At 38.0% G+C, this 20,808-nt stretch overlaps 1 protein-coding gene and 1 pseudogene across 1 annotated transcript; both read left to right on the plus strand.

Annotated features, from left to right (window-relative positions):
- The first annotated feature begins 5,779 nt into the window (after window positions 1-5,779).
- Window positions 5,780-6,580, plus strand: LOC149147317 (lipase-like; annotated as a pseudogene).
- Window positions 6,581-6,779: 199 nt separating this feature from the next.
- Window positions 6,780-7,325, plus strand: LOC149147318 (uncharacterized). Its single transcript, XM_089441795.1, has one exon. The coding sequence runs from the start codon at window positions 6,780-6,782 to the stop codon at window positions 7,323-7,325; it is 546 nt and encodes a 181-aa protein (XP_089297921.1).
- Window positions 7,326-20,808: the final 13,483 nt, after the last annotated feature.

Here is a 20,808-nt window from a genome sequence, read left to right on the forward strand (position 1 = left end):
ACCTTCTTTGCCTAATTTTTCTTCCTCTTCACTTGGTAAAAGCCTTGACGCTAGTAACCAAGTGGTTAAGAAGAAGAAGAAGCAAGATAAGAAATAACTCAACCAACCAACCATGGTTGTAAGTGTTAGTTGTGTTGAGGAAACCTCCAACATACATTGTAAACCCATATACCCTTGCAGGCTTTGTAAGGGTGACCACTTCCTTATCAATTGTCCTGGTATTTGAAAGGTCTTGGAAGTATGGTCAGAAAAATCTCATCAACTGTCCATTGATCCATCGATCAGTGATAGTCAGGTTCCTGAGAAAAAGGGTAAAGTTAGGTTTCCTTGTAAGTTATGCAAAGGGAGTCATCAAACTCACATTTTCCCTCACATGGATGAAGCCTCAAAATTGTTGGAAAACCTTACTATCCCACAACAAGAATTTCCAACTAGTTACCGTAAACTTTCTCCCAACCTACCGTCAACTGACGGAGTGACTGATCTAATCTCAAGTATAGTAGATCCCACTCTTCCATTCGAGAGTGAAACTCATGTCACTCAGGTTGATGATCCATTAGTTGATCAAGTGGTCAATTCAATTTCGCATCTGGTCGATCCCACTCTCCCTTTAGAGAGTGAACTTCATACCACTCAGGTTCTTCTTGTTACATCAGATTCTTCTATGCCGGGGGGAATTTCACCTGTTTCTACAGAACCCCCCCCAAGTACTGAGGTCTTTTCCTTTGATTGGAATAGACTGACAGAACCTCGTCTTCCTTCCTCCATCCATTTCCAAATCATTGTCAAGGTTTGTGGTAGGGACATACATCGCACACAGGTAGATGAAGGTGCTTTTGTTAGTATTTTATCCTCAACTGCTTGGAAAGCTTTGGGTTACCCTCAGCTTGCGCCTATTACGCAAAATCTGAAAGCTTTTAACAGAACATTAGTGAACCTTTAGGGATCCTTCCTAAGTTTTCTATTACCTTGGAAGGTAAAACTGTCTGTATTGATCTTATGGTAGTTCGAGGTCCCTTGGATTTCAATTTACTCCTTGGGTGAGACTATGTTTATGCAATGAAAGCTGTCGTATCGACACTCTTTCACATGATGTCCTTCCCTCACAATGGAAATATTGTGACTATAGACCATCTTTCATTCCCTAGTCTTGTTTCAACTACCAATAATATGACACCCCTAAATGTTCCTGATTCTAAAGTGGTATCTACCCCGCCACGAGTTAATTATGTGGCAACTAGTCCCATGTTTTCGGTTACCGATGTATGTGAGCCTCTCACTATTTGCTCATCTTACTTTGATTTAGATCCAGTAATTGACATGGAAAACTCTATGGGATTACTTGAACACGATGTTCTTATCCCTTTTGAGTCCCTTGACATGTGTTCCTTCCAGAGAACTATTATTCCTTCTGATGAAGACCTCTTGGAAGCCATGATCAAGGTGTGTCCATTGACATGTCTTTCTTCCAGTTGGAAGCCATGATCAGTAATTTCGAGGATAGTTTGTTCCTGTCTCAAGCATAGTTCTTTGTCTTGTGTCAAGATTGTTAAAAAATGAAAGAAGGATTCTTGAGCATAGTTCCTTGTCTTGTGTCAAGCTCGTTAAAACATGAAACAAGGATAGGTTATATAGGTAGTTTGTAGAGAGTAGTTAGAGAGGATAATTTTGTTCCTATGTCAACCTCGTTGAAAAATGAAATAGGGTGTCATGAGCATAGTTATTTGTCTTGTGTCAAGCTCGTTAAAAAATGAAACAAGGATTCTTGAGCATAGTTCCTTGTCTTGTGTCAAGCTCATTAAAAAATGAAACAAGGATAGGTTATATAGGTAGTTTGTAGAGAGTAGTTAGCGAGGATAGTTTTGTTCCTATGTCAACCTTGTTAAAAAATGAAATAGGGTGTCATGAGCATAGTTCTTTGTCTTGTATCAAGCTCGTTAAAAATGAAACAAGGAGTCTTGAGTATAGTTCCTTGTCTTGTGTTAAGCTCGTTAAAAAATGAAACAAGGATAGGTTATATAGGTAGTATGTAGAGAGTAGTCAGCAAGGATAGTTTTGTTCCTATGTCAACCTCGTTAAAAAATGAAATAGGGTGCCTTGAGCATAGTTCCTTGTCTTGTGTCAAGCTTGTTAAAAAATGAATCAAGGATTTTAGAGCATAGTTCCTTGTCTTGTGTCAAGCTCGTTAAAAAATGAATAAAGGATTTTAGAGCACAGTTCCTTGTCTTGTGTCAAGCTCGTTAAAAAATGAAACAAGGATAGGTTATATAGGTAGTTTGTAGAGAGTAGTCAGCAAGGATAGTTTTGTTCCTATGTCAACCTCGTTAAAAAATGAAATAGGGTGTCTTGAGCATAGTTCCTTGTCTTGTGTCAAGCTTGTTAAAAAATGAATCAAGGATTTTAGAGAATAGTTCCTTGTCTTGTGTCAAGCTCGTTAAAAAATGAATCAAGGATTTTAGAACATAGTTCCTTGTTAGGTAGATTATAGAAAGTAGTCATGAGCATAGTTCCTTGTCTTGCGTCAAGCTCGTTAAAAAATGAAACAAGGAGTCATGAGCATAGTTCCTTATCTTGTGTCAAGCTCGTTTAAAAAATGAAACAAGGGTTTCGAGGAAAGTTCTTTTCCTGTGTCAACCTCGTTAAAAAATGAATCAGTTAGTCAGAGGATAGTTCCTGTTACTGAGTCAACTTCGTTAAAAAATGAATTAGGTATGAGGATAGTTCTTTTCCTGTGTCAACCTCATTAAAAAAATGAAACAAGTCCCTCGAGTCTTTCCAAGATCTTGAAAGTAAAGCTTCATTCCATCCACTTGGTTGAATGCAATGAAGCTTGGGGGGCATGTACCTCATTTTGCATCATTATGTTGGGGGCGTGCAGACTTATAACAAGCATAGTTTTTCATTTCAAGCTTCTGTAAACATGAAACCGAATCCAAGCAGAGTTCTCTATGGTTCAAGCTTGTGTAAAAATGAACTCATACCCGTTTTACATCTCGTGATTGCCTTTTTTATTTGATAAATTATGTTAGATGAGCCTTGGTTGTTTTCATTCCATCACCCCCATCTCTTTGGCTAATCATATGCTTTCACTTGGTTGTTTACCCTTCCTGAGGGACCGCAGTTACAAGTGGTTTTATTAGCCAGCCTCTTAACCATTACATGTTTTGAGCAGTTCCTCCATTGTTGGAACCAGTTGCTACCTTTTATACCAGTCATTCCTCTAGGACGAGTCCTCTTTAAGCTCTTTTTTGACTCGTAAAATATGAAAAGATTACCGAGTTTTACCTTTTTAAACTCACTAAAACGGAATTAAAAGGACGGTCCACTTACAACTCTTTTCTGACCGTATAAACATGAAAAGATTGCCAGACTTTTGTCGTTTCAAGTTTGATACTGGTAATAAAACGACGTGTCCTTGATCACTTTTTTACTTTTTCGAATCAGAGACACTAATTATGAAAAGTAATCCTTGATCGTAATGGTCAAGCGGTTCTCACAAGTATTATTTTATACTTTTTCAGGCTTGGGAGACACAAATTTATGAAAAAGGAAACCATGGAGTTTTCTTAGGTTTTTTCAGACTCCCTAAAATTGAAAAACGCCGAGTTTCTCCTATACTGGACTCGTTAAAATTTAACAGTAAAGGACCTGTTCAATTACAAACAGGAACGGACCACTCCTTCTTAGGGTTCAAATTTAAGCTAAGTTGGACTCATCCGAAGGATGAGCTTATAATTAAGCAAATGTTATCCTCCTCAAGATTTTCAAAAATAAAGAGGTACTTGCCAGAAATGGTGGGGGAAAAGAGAGAAAAATGAACCTGTTTGCCATACTTTGTGTCTCAGAAGAACATTTAACCACTCTTGAACATGACACTTTTTATTCACCTGGGCTAGGAAATCCTTTGCCTAACAGTTTATCAAACCATATTGAAAGTCTTCAACCGGTTTCTAGGTATTAACTTTGGGTCAATTATCACCAAACCATCTGCTGTTTCGTTATGTGTTCAAGAGGTCAGTGAAAATAAACCATTCATCTACAAAATATTTGTTATCCATCTTGACCATCCCTGAGTCATCCCTAGCAACTATATTTCTTCAAACTTGATCTATGATTTTGTGTTGTGGGCTTGCCTACGACGGATCACTTTCTATCAACTTCAGCTCATTATCTAGAAAGATGATCTAGAAATTGTTAGTACCTTGGGTTCTGCATGCGTCAATGGCAGGTTTCTCTCCTTCGACGATAGGTTGTATCATTGACCTTCGATCAAAGGATTCCGTGAAATGTTCGACATCAACACATCAATTCACATTTCATGGATTATACTGAGTAATTTGAGAGACATTGAAATTAATGGTGGTTTCTCTCACACTTGTTAATAGTTTACATCATTGACTAGTAATCATGAGGTTTCTTCCATGTTCGACTTCGACACATTCATTCACATGGATAGAATCGTACTATTTCAGGAAGTAGAAATCAAGACCCTAGATCTAGTTTCCACCATCTAGGCTGCGAGGAATTTTGTATTCATTATACAGGTGATTGTTCATAAACATATGGCTGCATCCATACTGTGTCTACACTTGTGATGTATTACAATATCATTCCTATAGCAGAGAAGTTTAGTTAGTTTTCTAGTCAGTTTTGATCTGAGTATGGGAATGCCTACCTCAGCGATGATATGATCTCATATATATATATATATATATATATATATATATATATATATATATATTGTATTGAATGTTTTATAGGTTCCAACCAGGCTCTCCACAGGATGATCCTCGAAATGATAAAGCACTTCACTCTTCTTAGATGATAAATGAAATCCTCATCTACTACAGACTTCGCACTTTAGGGGGCAATATGTTACACAAAATATTGTCACCATGACTATTTGCAGCCAGTGCGGGTCTATCATCACTCATACTATCCTCCTTTGCAAGTCTCAAACCTCAGCTCTTCATGTCAAGCTTTAGAAATGAGAGAAAGTCCTTGAAAATCAATAAAGCTCTGGTTCCGCACTTTCTCTTACCATTACATGCGGTCCCGCACCCCTTGGTCATGTTACCTGCGGACATGCCTGCTCTGTCTCGACAGGAGTGGGTGTGGACCCCTGTGAAAGTCAAAAAGGCGCAAGTTTATTCTTAAAAACTCACTTTGGGTTGATTCTGGACGCTTCTAGAAGGAATCTTGACGTGGTTGGTTCGCCCCTAGGTGGTTCATGCATCCCATAACTAAAGGAGCTAACCCCTTGATGAGAGAAGCTTATCCCTTTGAAGGAGGGCTTTATCCCTTTGCAGGTGGGCCTAGTAACTTCCCTCCATTGCACTATAAATTAAGGCATTGGGCTGATTGCTAGAGAGGTTGTGTTATCACTCAAGAAAAAATTTTAAATTTTTCACATCAGTTCAATGGTTTGTCAAAGGCACATAAATACTTTCTATCAGTTTCGCAGCGCAGCTCGGTTTAGGTGATTTCGTAGCGGAAAACATTGAGTTTGCACTAACTGCGCTACGAAATGGGAAATTCGTGCTGATCCATAGCACATCTCATCCCAGCTGTCATAGTTCTGCGAGAATTTTACGGGAATAGCATGTGTAAGGTCTTGCATGACGGTCACAATATGTTCTTCCTGCTTATGTGTAAGGAATGGAAATAAGCTGCCTTCTGTATCACTCATGTTCCAAGTTGGCGGTAATGCAACATATCATAATATGGGTGCTTGCAAAGAGATGGTTGACAGTTGTACAAGCAAAAGTTGCGGTGGTCTATGATTCATTCTTGGCGGTGGGAAAATCTCAAAATTTTCATTCTGTTGGTTCTGTGCAGCCCTATACTTTGTGCAGGAAGAGATTTGAGGACAGGGATTCTGGTTCCCAAACGTCATGGACACATCTATAATCGCACGGTTGCCAAGATTCTTGCAGAATATACATCTACGGTGTATATGAGTGACCTGAATGCTCTTATCTCTTGGACTTGTTCGAGATGCAGTGGTTCGACAAAGAACTTCCAGCTGATAGAACTCATAGTGGATGTAGAACATTGCCTTCAGGCATTTGTGGGTGTAGCAGAAGACCTTGGGGCCATTGTCATTGCATTTAGGGGTACACAAGAGAACAGCATTCGGAACTGGGTAGAAGATTTGCTTTTCAAGCAGCTTGATCTTAATTACCCTGGCATGTCTGGTTCAATGGTACATCAAGGATTTTATTCTGCCTACCATAATACAACATCGCGTCCGAGGATTTTAGAAGCGGTAGAGAAAATCCAGAAGAGGAATAATGCACTATCCATTATGATTACAGGGCATTAAATGGGTGGAGCTATGGCTTCCTTTTGCGCACTTGATCTTACGGTAAACTATGGAGCAAAGGGTGTCCAAGTTGTGACCTTTGGGCAGCCTCGTATTGGAAATTCGGTGTTTGCTGATTTTGATAATACATTTGTATCAAAACATATACGTGTCTCTCATGCCCATGATATTGTTCCACATTTGCCTCCTCAGCTTACCAAGTTGCAACATCATGCAGAGCAGATTTCCACGACTGTAAAAGGTGTAGCTATGTGACACCTAAAAGTGAAGGATATGAAATCTGAAGTAATAGACAGTAATCCATACAGTAGACTTATGGCATTAAAGCGAATGGGTATTGTGAACAACTATGAGCGGACTCTATAAGGATATCCATAAACCGGTTCCAGATGAAGTTTGCAGGGCTTTAAAGAAGAAACGAAAATCTTTCTCTGGGCTGTAACAAGCTTGATGTATGGAGCTGGTTGATGTGTACAAGATTCGCCTCCCAAAGTTCACTGTTAAAGTTGTAGTTCAATATATGCGAAAGGTAATCCAGAGGAAGGCGCATTTTGATATCATGGATCTTGATGTTGTTAAGATAGCGACAAAGTTTTTTATGGCTGCATTATTTGGACATGGCACAGGGGACCTTTTTATTCAGCCTCATCATTCAGATCTCATATATAACCCATATGCCGGTGATAAAAACATCATCAAGTTTGAGGGTGACCACAACTCTCCACGACCACCATTCTATTATGATTCAATAAGCATTTTCTTTCATAATGTCTTGCATCCTCCAGATGATTTGATTGAACAACATGCTTCTGAAAGTTTATATGACTACTTCGATGAATTAGGAAATCTGGATGAGAATGTGTTGCATGAAATTATTGGAGGTCCAGGATCCACACAAAATGACACCACCGAAGATGCCATTGATCATTTTCGCTCTAGGTGGCAAATGAGTAGAACTGAGGTACCTTTTGAATTTCCAGACAAATCAGAAAAACTGTAGGCATCATCCACGCAGAGGACTTAAGTGGACAGGAGAGGAAAGAAAACAGCGATGCTGAAGGTACATCCAATAAATGCGATAAAAGCAGTGACAGCATCCTTGACAAAAATTGTATTGATATTGTAGCAGCATTTCCCACAGGCAACCAAGTTTCTGACTGTCCTTTGGATAGATTTGCTCGAGTTTCAATTTCAATAAATGATGAAGAAAGGATGGTCATAGAAGCAATCATTGCCTCCCTTCGAGATCTGGAAACTGGAGAAGTTTCTCAAAATAAAACCTCCCAACCTACAGATACTATATCCTGTAAGAAAGCTTCAGAAACATCTTTTCAAGACATTTCTAGTGGCTCATGTGATGACTCATCTGCTGAAAGCAACACATCAACAAGCATATCTAAAGGAAGCCACCAACAGGGTAGTTTTTTTTTCCATAATGACCAATAGCAACAGCTGCAACCAGTGGGTTTGTCTATGATGGCAGTATCCTTCAAATGGCAACCGTGAAGCTTAGCAAACAGCAGCTATTCAATTTTGTGAGGAGTTTAGAGGAAGACTGTGTTTTTTAAATCACACAGCAGTTTCGTAGCGCGCTACGAAACTGCTGTAGGTGATGTTTTCAATGCAGAATAAACAGTTTGACCGGGAATGTTAGAAGAGAGACACCTGTACATCAATACAACCTACAGCTCATCTGGAGACATGGTGTTTGGTAGCAGCGTTCCATACTTTGAGTTATTAAAGAGTTGGGAACATGCTGCTACATTTTCGGAGGATGGTAGGAGACAGGGACCTTAAAAATAGGTGTTTTGATCCTGATGATAAATGATCCATCAGCGCTTACAGGTATCCAAAGTCAGCGTTCCTTACATCTGTAGCTCAATCATCTTGAGCCTAACCAACAAAAGACAGCTGTCAAAGATCAAGAAAGGAATCAGGCATACGAGGAGATGAAGTTAGAGTTTTAGTGTGATTAGGACTCTTTGTAATTACAGTTCAATACTTTATGTATTTAATGAGTTTGTTTAAAAATAGATAAGGGTAGTTAATGATAGGTCATCGAGCTCCCCTCATGCTGGAGGAGGAGACTCAAAATAGTTTAGTTTGTTTTCCTATATATAGTGAAAACTCTGATGTAATGGAGGTGGGAAATTTATGAAAAACAGAGTTTTTATATTGGCTGATGTAAAAGAATTTTGACAGTAATAGAAAGATTACTTTTTCTTCTCAAGATTCATCTTGTGTTTAAATTCTCAGAATATATATGGTTGTGTCTCTTCCTTTCTGTTTTACAGCTCCATAGATGTGCAATCACTCTGAATTCACCTAGTGCTCAGATTTCCTGTGTATGTTTATGAGCTGAGGTTCCTTTGAGAAATGTTTTGAGTTTTTAGACATTATATGCCTTGACTTCCATGAATGAGTAGTTGATAGTTTACTGCAAAGGTGCTTGACTCCATGAGCCCAATGGAAGAAATCTTGTTTTGTTGTTCCAACCAGCTTATTTCTCATGTGTTGTTTAAAGAGTTAGCCATCTTTCCTGGTCATTAATCCATATTCATAATCTGTGAGAGAGCCCTCTCTGACTAAGGAGGCTAAGCCTTAGTCTAAAGCCTGGTTTGAAATAGTTACATGAGATCTTGCTAAGTAGCAGCCCTTAGTACCTGATTTTGTGATAACAGGTTGAAAGCTGAAAATTTTCTAGGGTAAATGCTGTTGGAATTGATACTTCCTAGTTAAGTTTGAGAGGAGAGATTACATACCTTTTGGATTCTTTGGGAAGAGAGTGAAACTTGTCAAAGTAGAGGAGATTCTTTCTGGACCCTGGGAGGAGCTTGTACAACATCAAGGCACCAAGGTTGTAAAGTTCTTCTTTGATTAAAGTTAATACAATCAGATTCATTTTTCTCAATAAGTTGTCTTCTATGGTTTATTTCATGAATTCCTTGATCATCATGATAAGTATGGTTTATTATATTGGCTATGCAAGTGCTATTTAATATGTGTTCATTTTTGTGTTTGAAGTTTCTTTAAAAGGGAGCTCATTAGGATCAACAGAGCGTGGCTTCCACAAACTAGCACTGGACTTGAGGTAGGCCTAAAACACTTCTTGGCCTTTATTTATAAATTGCATACTTAGAGAAAGATAGAATTTTTTTTGTTTGCTTGTCGCTAGATATCATTAGATACTAGGGAGATTGGTCTTGTCCGCAAGAACGATTCATCTACCCGACAACAAGCATATGGCTTGTGGAGTGTTCTCCATCCTTAAGGAATGAATGTATGGTGTTGCCCTACCTTAAGGGTTTGAACAATAAAATGAAGCATTTCTATATTCATATCTTGTTATTTTTTGGGTATATTTCTATTATATTATATTTTCAGGTCAGATCTATAATAAGTGGTATCAGAGCACTTTCTTGGGGAAAGCAGAGATTTTTTTTTTGTAGGAACTTTATGGGGCAGCGAGTTTTTAGATCAGATCTATACTTTTGATGAAAAAATTTCGGAATCTAATTGCAAATCTGATTTCCTTGCACAAAAATACCCAATTTGAAAAAAAAATTGGCCGAATCAGATTCCGGATGAGGGAGATATTGCTGATTTAAAAATCAATTGGGTTCTAGACATTTTTCAGGTGGCGAGTTTGTGAATCATATTTGTATGTTTAGGAGAAAAATATGTAGAATATAATTTCAAATCTAAGTTGTTGGCGAAAAAATACCCAATTTAAAAAAAAACAATCAGTCAAATCGAAGTCCAGATGAGGGAGATATCAATGATTTAAAATAAGCTCTTTTTTTCAGAAAATTTTTGTGACGGTGGGACAGTTGCAGCACAAATCGAAAATTCCAGTGCCTAGATTGAGATTTCTATCACATGGGAAGATGAAAAATGGTTGTTCCATTTCTGAAAATAGGTCATAATAGGGATTCTAAGTAATATTGACTAAATTGTGACAATTTCAAATTCTCACCAAGTAAGTGATTTTTTTTCCAACCCTCTTCATGGCAATTCTATATTTTATAGGAAAAGATAATGGTCCTACTATTGAAGAATACATAAAAAACAAAAAGTCATTACAAAAAAAACATTGGAAAATTTTGGTAGTGGCTAATTTTACAGATGAGGTGGCCACATGGTGGGAATTACTTAACAAAAAGAAGTGTTCCAACCTACTCGATGAAGAATTTGAAAAATTCCTTTTAGATAGATGGTCTCATGCTAGAAAACAAGATAATGAGAAACATGTGGGGTTATTTTCTACTGGTATATGCTTATTACAGGTTCATGGATTAATTCAGAAGGAGAAGATTGTTGTGTCTATAAGTCCTAGTTGTAAGCATAATTTTATCAATGTTAATTTGGCAAAAAAATTGCAAGTTCTAGCAAAACACATTGAAAACACACAGGTTGATAATGAGGATGTTCAAGTTGATAAAGATTTGAAGCTTTCTATGAATAAGTATGTGTTACATTGTGACTTTTACACTTCATATATGGATAACATGGATGTTGTTTTGGGATATCCTTGGATGGAATCTATGGGTACTGTCAATATTAATGTGAAGAAGAAATTCTTGAAGCTCTGGTATAAAAAGAAGAAAATTACATTGCAAGATATTTTCATTAAGACCCAAGCAAAGACTATGGAGGTAGAAACACAAAGCTCTAATGACACTTACACATCAGATGATGAGCCTTTGACGGTCGACAATCAAACACAAACATCAAACCAGGTACCAGAAAATCAAGTAGTGTCCAAGGAGGCTGAAGCAGAAAAGGTTGCAAGTACTGATACATCAAATGAGGACTTAGTGGTTGAAGTTGTTAGCCTTGTTGGCATGTGGCCCAAAATGGATCCAAATATGCTCTCTAAGTCTTCAAAAGTTAGTAAAATTAGGCCAAAGATCAAAACAATCACAGGAGGAGAGCCATTAGAATGGCGGAAAAGCACTATCGAGAGGCCAAAAACACATAACAATAGTGAAAAATAGAGTATCGAAGGCATAAACGGTGAAATGCACAGCAACTACCAGATATGGCCGATCAATGGTCCAGATTTGATGGGGGGTCGCAATTGGCGGTCACAATCAGCAGATTGAGGGAAAACCATTTGGAACTTGCAATGGTGATCAGCAATGCAACGTGGATCGTCAATCAATCACATAGATTGATGGCCCACTTTACATCGTAGGATCGCTATCAGAAAATACATGGAGTGCTTACATCGGCCCGGGGCATGAGCAATGTGCGATGCAATTAACCGGACCCGACAGTTATATACATATTATTGCATAAGGTTTGAGATATGTCAAATGACATTTTTCTATGTATTTTCACATATTTAGTTATTTAACGAAATATAAAGGGACAATGTCGATGCGATAAAACCTAGACCCAAAGGGATTCGGAAATGAAAATATACAATATTTCAGATCTGTCAAAGCCATTTTTTCAAGATTTTTAGTGTTTTTAACGTATTTCAAAATACAAAGGGAAGACTGGGAATATGCCATTTGTGACTTGCGATAGCGATAAGGATGGACCCGATAGAGGAATAGACCATGTTTAAGGACTTTTGAAGTCCGAAATGAATAGAGCTTAGTGGGATTTCAGATTGTTGTAGCATTTCTCTATGTAAAATATAGAACAATCATTGTTAGTATTTGAAAGGATCTCAAAGGCCTGAAGACCCATTCCATCACAGACAGAGACCAGGAGACAGAGAGCAGGAGACAAAAGGCTGGAAGGGGAAAGGCAATAGTGAAACATAGACAAACCAATAAATTATCATGGAGCATCGCTGACACGAGCGAGCCACCTGACACCGCAACACATTTGATAGAATTTGGTTACTATATTGTTAGAAAAATAAACCTTCGAGGTCATGCGTGTCTAGTCATGGCATCAAACAGTTAAAAAGACAGAGGGGATAGATTAAGACACCTCAAGCCTTTGAGAGTTCGAGAGCATTGTAAAAAGCCTATAAATGGCTGAAAGTTAGAAAGATGAAGGGTTCAACTTTTGGAGACTGTGGAGACTCTGCTCCTCTAAGCTTCTCATCTTCATTCCAGCAATATAAGCTTCTTTTGTTGTTACATGTTCAATTCCCATTTTCTCCTCTATTCTAAGCTTGAACTTGAATAGGTTATTCATGTTTTCATCTGTGTCTAAAGCCAGATAACTATCACCTTATCTCTGCGTTGATAAATTAGATTTGTAAGCTTCATTTGCTTTATGTAGCTAGCCATTCATATGTGTTTATGTATGCATCTACTGATACAGTCAGTATTCTCCATCTATCCATTAAATCTATAAACTATTGAGCATTAGTGTTCTAAAGCCTTGTAAAGCTGAGGGTGTTCATGCATGTCTTGAGTGAAAATAGAGTTGAAACAATCATCTGACTTGATCCAAACCATCATCCATTCCAATAGTTCAGAGAACAATTTTGAAGATTTATATGCTACCAGGCATCTCTGAGCTACAATCTAGGAGAGCTTCCTGGAGTGATAACATAATTGGTATCGTTGCTGGGGAGAGGAGACTGAATCTCAACTTCCCTAGGGAACGACATAGATCCAGCTTTGATGATAGAAAAGTCTGGGCACTTTTTCAGTTGTAATCATCTATCTGGCAACTCTACTAGAGGACGAACCTCTTGGCGACTCCACTTCATAGTTCTGGCTCAGTTTGTGAGGCATACTCGGAGAAATCCTTAGAACCCACAAGCTGACCCAGTATCTGACCCTTAAAAAATCATCAAAGAAAGAAAGGAATTGCAGAAAGGAGCATCATGTTCAGGTAGCTCTAAACAATATTCTATATCTCTTCAAGAAAATCCTGTAATAGAATGAATACATGTTGAGAGTATAGCATCTAATACTAGCAGGGAAGAAAAAATCTCATATATTCATAAAGGTCCTTATTCTTTGTGTTCTCCTTTTTTTGTAAGCCCAAAGGAAACCTCATCTCCTATCCATCATACCCCTTTAGTCCTATCAGTCACTCCTCAGCCCTCTGTCATTCAGACTTCCAATACCCTTATAGCTGCCACAGCTATGGTAGGACCACAAGCACCTACCATAATGGAAAGAATCATAGCGACTAGGTATGGGCCTCTAGTATTTCCCACTCCTTTGAATGCCATGCCTACTGGAGAATATTTGAAGTATAATCCTAAGTTCACTGGGACTCAAGGAGTTATAGCTAAAGAACATCTTGAATCATTCTAAAGCTATGTTGATAACCTAGACTTTAGTGAAGATTATGTGCAGATGAGAGTCTTTGTCCAAAGACTAGATGGAGATTCTAGAAAATGGTTCGGAGAACTAACCCCAAGGTCTATAGAAGATATTGAGGCTTTAGATGATGCATTCCTAAAGCATTGGGGTGATAAGAAAGATCTACTCTACTACCACACCAAGTTTTGGAACTTAAAGAGGGAAGATGGTGAGTTTTTATCTGATTTCAATAAGAGATTTAACCGTATGTATAGCAAAATACTAGCTAAAGTAAAACCCACCACTACATCTGATAAACTCACCTATGCCAGTGCCTTTGATTCTGACTTCTATCTACTATTGAGGGAGAGATGATGCACTACCTTGGTTGATATGTAGGATGCAGCCCTGGAAGTAGAATCAAACATCATGGCTACAGAGAATCTCAAGGGGAATGTTGATAGAAGGAGACAGAGAGGTGAATCTTCATCATATTCAGATCCCAAGATCGATAAAATTTCTAAGATGATAGAGTCATTGGCCTCTAAAATCTCCAAATTAAAGGTTGAGCAACACCCTGGGAAAGGAAGAGTTCCTAATACCTTTGCTCCTAGAAATCCAAATCTAAATCCATATAGAAGAGCTAATGAGCAGTTGCAGATTCTATAAAGAAGCAAAGATTCCAATGAAGATCAAAAGGTAAAGACCCATTTCTAGAATGTAGTCATGGAAGAAGAGCAGTTTGAAGAACATGATGAGATCCATTACCTGGAAGACAAAGGCAGTGCCTTCTTTTTTACCTCAACTGCTTGTGAAAAGTCATTATTCAATGACCAAATAAACCAAGGATTGGATGGTGAAGCTATTCTGCAAACTGAACATCAACATAGATAGGATCTGAGGTCAAAGATGAATAATGCCAAGGAAAATCATGTTCAACAAGCTATTTTACCTATAGTACAACAAGATAATAAGTAGAAGTGACTGACAGTTGATCCCATCATCCTCAAAGCTCCAGCGCACAAGGTAAGAGGCCCTGACAAGTCTCCTTCTCCTTTCAATTTTGAATTAGAAATCTAGAAGCTAAGAATACCCATACCTCTGATTCAACTAGTGAAGAATGATTCCTTCAAAGCATCCATCCTCGAGGCCCTTGAGCCTAAAGCCATCCAAGCCTCCACTGACTATTTAAATATGCAAGATTAGAAACCATTTGTTGTTCTCAGCCCAAGGATTGAAAACTATGATGACAACTCACCATCATTCTATGTCGCTCTGACTATTCATGACAAAATCCTTCAAAACTACCTTCTGGACATTGGAGTCAACCATAATCTAATGCCCGAGGCTGTCATCAATGAATTGGGTCTTGACATTACCAAGCCTTATCATGACATGTTTTCTTTTAACTCTAGAAAATTGAAATGTTTGGGATTAATCAAAGACCTAACCATCACCTTATCTCAGCCACCCATGAAAAGCATGATGATGGATATTGTGGTATCAAATGTACCCCTCAAGCTTGGCATGTTTCTCTCCAGAGGTTGGATCAAGAGATTAGGTGGAACATTGCAAGATGATCTGTCCTATGCTACAATCCCAAATTTTGGGGGTGAGAGTAGGATATTATACAGAGAAGCTCAGTTGGCTTATGTCATTAGTGATGAAAGGAATCCCACTAATCATCCTATTTATGTTGTCGACACTGATTTTGGAGCTTGTATTCTTTAGATTGAAGAGTCACAGTTGGCCTCCACACAGCTTAAGAAACCAGTTTGCCAGATCACAGAGGAAGAAGGCCCACAAATTTGGGACATGTTCTTTGATGGAGCTTGCTCTAAGGAAGCTGCAGGGGCAGGTGTAGTCCTTATGTCCCCCACACAGGAATGCATTCATTTATTTTTCAAATTAACCTTTTAGGTCACAAATAACATAATAGAGTACGAAGCCTTGATATTGGGCTTAAATGTTGCTAAAGATATGGGCATCAAAGGTCTGAAAGTGTTTGGAGATGTAGACCTTATCATTCAGTAGGTCAACAAAACTTCCAAGAAAAGCATCCAAGGCTAAAAGCATACAGAGATGAGGTATGGAAGCTCAAGGACGTCTTTAATTTTCAATATTTCTTACATCCAGAGAATGAAGAACCAACTTGCTGATTCCCTTGTTGTGTCTCCTAGCATGTTTATTCCTCCTTTGCCTCCTAAATTGACTTATGAAGTTCAGGTGAAATATAGACCATCTCTGCCTGACAATGTCAAATACTGGAAAGTTTTTGAAGATGACGATGAAATTAATAGGATTTTACAAGTCATTGATAAATTTTATGAAATGCACATTGACCAAGAAAACAAAACCATTGAAGAATGCAACCAGTCTAAGATAAAGGATGAGATTGGCAGGACAACATTGTTCAGCTGCCTAGGAACCATGTACCCAAAGGATTGGTGCCCCTAAAGAAGTTGTTTGATCATAATTATGTATCTTATAAGCCTGCCAAAAAAGAAAATGAGTCTATTGTTCATAAACATAATGTAGGGAGTCTAGCCCATCCAAAGTACATAAATCTATCCACTCACTTGTCCTCTGCCCAAATTTCTAAGTATTGGACCCTGATGAAGCAATTTTATGATACTTTTGCTTTGGAATACAATGATCTTAAGACCTATGACACCAATGTCATTCAGCAGAAGATTTTGCTAGAGAAGAACACCCTCCCTTTTAAGAAGAAATTAAGACCTATCAGCCATCTCTTATTGCCTTTGATTGAAAAGGAAATCAAGAAGTTGCTGGATGCCAAGATCATAGTTCCCCTAAGGTATTCAAAGTGGATAGCTAACCTTGTGGTAGTAAGAAAGAAGAATGGATAAATCAGGCTTTGTGTTGACTTCATGAATCTGAACAAATGCTCTAAAAAAGACAACTACCCCCTGCCTATGATGGAACACTTGCTGCAAAAAGTTTCAGGGGCTAAAGTCATGTCTTTCTTAGATGGATTTTCAGGTTACAATCAGATTCCTGTATATCTAGAAGATCAGGAAAAGACCACCTTCACTACTCCTTGGGGCACTTTCATGTACTCCAAGATGCCTTTTGGATTGATGAATGTTGGGGCTACTTTTCAAAGGGCCATGGACATAGCCTTTGTGGGAGAGAAGGACAAGTTTGTCCTTATTTACCTTGATGACATAACAGTCTTTTCCATAACTCACAAGGACCATTTGTAGCATTTGAAGAAGGTGTTTTTAAAGTGCAGACAATTTGGAATTTCTATAAACCCAAAGAAGTCACAATTTTCTCTAGGAGAAGGCAAACTATTGGGGCATATTGTTTCTGTCTAAGGTGTGAAGATCGATCCAACAAGAGTTCAAGCAATTCAGACATTGTCTATCCTAAGATCAAAAAGGGACATTCAATCTTTCTTGGGTGAGATCAACTTTGTCAAGAGGTTTATTCCAAACTTTGCAGAACTAGTGAAGCATATCACTTCCATGCTGAAGAAAGGATCAGAAATAAAATGTACAGATGCTGCAAGAAGCCCTTTTGAAGCCATCAAACAAGCTATCATGGAAGCTCCCACTCTAATCAGCCCAGATAAAACCAAGGATTTTTATATCTTCTCTTTTGCCTCTTATGATACACTTGTTGCAGTTCTATTGCAGAAAAACGATGAAGGTGTAGAACACCCTATGGCCTTTTTTAGCAAAACTCTGAGGGATGCTAAACTAAAGTATTGCCTTATTGAAAAACAAGCTTATTCTCTCATAAAATCTTTAAAGGCATTCAGAATTTATATTCTACATTCCAAACTGGTTGCAAATGTACCTTCAGCTTAAGTAAAAGATGTCCTAACTCAGCCAGATATTGATGGAAAGAGAGCTAAATGGATTGAAAAATTCATAGAGTTCAACATAGAGGTGAAGCCCACCAAGCTTGTCAAAGGCTAGGGCTTGGCTAAGCTTATGGCTAAGGAAAATTGCAGTTTTCTAGACATAAATTACATGGGTTCAAATTCAGGTGATGAACAGATAGAGGAAGCAGCAGAAGAGCAAGAACAAAATCAGTCTTTGGCTGAAAATCTAGCCACCTGTGAATGGTATTCCAGCATAGTTCATTTTTTGTAGAAGCTAGAAGTTCCTCCAGGGCTTAGCTCGAGTCAAGCCTGGGCCATTAAGCTCAGATCAACCAAATTCTACATTAATGAAAACCTGCTCTATTGGAAAGACCCATCAGGGATCCTCTTGAGATGTCTAGATAAAGGAAAATCTGCAGAAGTCATGCACCCGTTCCATTCTAGCATCTGTGGAGGGCATCATTATTGCAAAACCATAGCCCACAAGATCCTAAGAGCTGGGTATTATTGGCCTACTATGTTCTATGATGTGTGCTCTTTTGTGAGGTCTTGTGACAAATGTTAGAGGTTTGCAGGAAGACAACAGCTAAAATCTCTACCCTTGAAGCCAGTACACAACCCATCCTCTGGTAGTGCATTGGATCTAGAAACTGCATAGTATTACCTCTCAGCTGCCTGGGATGCACTACACTTAGAAATTGTGCAGATATGTCCTCCTAGGACCCCCATCCTGTAGTAATGTCATGTGCCTAAAAACTGCGCAGTGTTTTCATAGTTTCCCTGTGTGTCTTGCATTCAGAAACTATGTAGATGGGCCTCTCAAGGTCTCATTATGGCAACAGTCATTGCCACTGAAACAATGCTTATATATCTCTTAGTGACTACAGGAAGGTGGCATCCTATGATCACTCCTAATGAGTTGAGGAAAAGGGCCAAGAGATCCCAAGGAGTTGAGGAAAAGGGCCAAGAGACTAAGTGATGGCAAAATATTAGGACCGCATGAAAACTCTGTCGGATGCATGATCATCTCAAAGGTAAGTATGGTAAGTAAAAAACACCTTTCAAAGTACACCTATTAGCTGAGTTCGCAGGATTTCTTGTCATTTTCGCATCATCCTATCCTCAGTAACATGCATGTGTGCAAACACAAAAAGTCATTTCATGTGTTTCCTCTACATTTCTTTCTTCCTTTTCGCTCGTTTGACCAACTATCATCTTCAGCATGTTGATTGCTATGTCATGCTTGCGACCTTGTTCTGGTGATGTTGAAGGTTTCTCTTTGTGTGTATGAGTTTTGTTTGCTATGTAAACACCTGTTTCACTCACAAACAATGTTGTAAGAACTATCATGCAAGTATCGCCATGGTCATCCGAAGGTCTATCTAAAGTGTCACACTTGTCGTTGTCATCATTAGACAGTCCTGCAACCCATCACACTGAGCATATGTTGTCTTTTGGTTTAAGGTATCTTGTTGTCAAGTCATTATGAGTTTGTATTTGCAAGGTTATGAATACATGAGTTCACTCGCTCACACACTTAACCTTTTTCCCAAAAATCTGTCGACCGGACCACCCTCCATTAGCCAGACCTCCACTAAGCTACACTCTGTAGTATTAGCCCTTAGTGACCAAGAACTATTTCCCAGAAATGTGAAGAGCTTGAGGGTGCCCTCTAGGCAATCTGAACTACACAATCCTGGAATCAACCTAACTGACTTTCACCGAGAACATCGTAGAAGTTTTCCAAGAAGCCATCTTAGTATGTGCTTCCTGCAAGCCAATCTATCAAGCCTCCCACTAGTCAGTTGGCGAATTTGACTTAAATAGTGACACAAAGTTGCACACATTCCCAAAAATACGTAAAACCTGTCAGCCTGCCTGCTTGCACTGCTTGAAGAAATTGTGTAGACATGAGGGGTAGGTATCCGTTGCCTGTCATTGCAATGTCCCAGGAAATTGCATAGTTTTGTTAGGGCGTCCCCCCAGCCGGACTGCTTGCCACTCCTCCTAAAATTGAGCACTTTTTTCAGCCGTTCCACTTGCTACCCTGCACCCCACTCAAATAGAAAATTGTACAAACATCATCCTTCTTGAGTGGTTCCTAGATCTGCACAGTTCTTACCATTAGGAAGACTCGCTATTAGGTACCTATAATTCTTGTGATTCCCCCATTAATATTGTCATTGTAGCCCTTATTGTTATTGTTGTGCCCCTATTTTACCCATATTGTTATTATAGTGACCCATAGAATCCCACTATTTTTATTGTTGGGACCCTATATTATTATTGTTATGTCGGCTTTGATTATATTGTGACCCCTTAGACTCCTATATATATAGAAAGGAGGTTTTGTCATTTGTATCATCCAAGAATTGTTCATTTGTGTAATGTAAAGGAGGTTTCCCCCTCGAAGAGGCTGATTTTGAAGGCATTGATCTATATTTTCTTCTATTTTGTGAGCTTGTTGTATAACATTTGGAATCATAGCTTTGGATTTTAGGGTTTCTCTACTCCAAATAGGTCATCATGGCATGTTCGCTATAAATTTTGTTTTGTGACCTTTCAGAAGCTAAAGAAAAAATTAATTTGTTATCACCAAAAAATTGATCATCTAGGCTAAATTGCTAGATGGATCGAAGCATACCATGTCAAGCCAATTTTACCCTAGTAAAATTGCTTTCACTATGAGAAATTACCTAATAAACCACCTTTATTAAGTAATTTATAGTTAAACCCATGAAGAATAATTAAATAAATCGCTATTTATTTGATTTTCTTCTACAAATAATTAATTGAGCCATTGTTTTATTATTATTCCTTGTTAAAATTGACCCAATCATGAAAACTAAATAGATAAATCATTATTTATGTTATTTTTCTCTAAGAATAACTAATTAATCATCAATTAATTACTATTATTTGTTAAATTTGACTAAATCCCTTAGGAATAATTAAATAAATGATTATTTTTCATTATTACTTAACTAATTCCTTGAGATAATAAATAAATCATTTATTTATTTATTATTTCTCAATAAAAGCTTAAATACTTTTTCCCTCCTAAACAAATATAATAAAATATTCCAAGTGGTAATTCCAAGAATGGGATCAATAATATTTTATTATTGCTCATTATTCAAGAATAACTCAATATTTTATTATAAATAGGAGGGCTTTCCATTCATTATTCACTTTTGATTATTTTCGTTGTTGCAGTCATTGTTGTAATTCTGATTATTTTCATTGTCACACACCATATTTTTACTCGGTTTATGCATTATAGAGGAGAGAGACTCTACAAAATCTGAAGACGTTTGAGAATAGCCAAGAACCCATCCCATAGAGGGGGACTGGTAACATTTATCCATTCTCTTCATAGGTGTTAGTATTAAATTATTGTTTAA

This window comes from Pinus tabuliformis, chromosome 9, assembly GCF_031772625.1.
Source record: "Pinus tabuliformis cultivar Carrire ecotype Pingquan chromosome 9, CPIR1, whole genome shotgun sequence".
Classification (NCBI taxonomy): Eukaryota; Viridiplantae; Streptophyta; class Pinopsida; order Pinales; family Pinaceae; genus Pinus; species Pinus tabuliformis.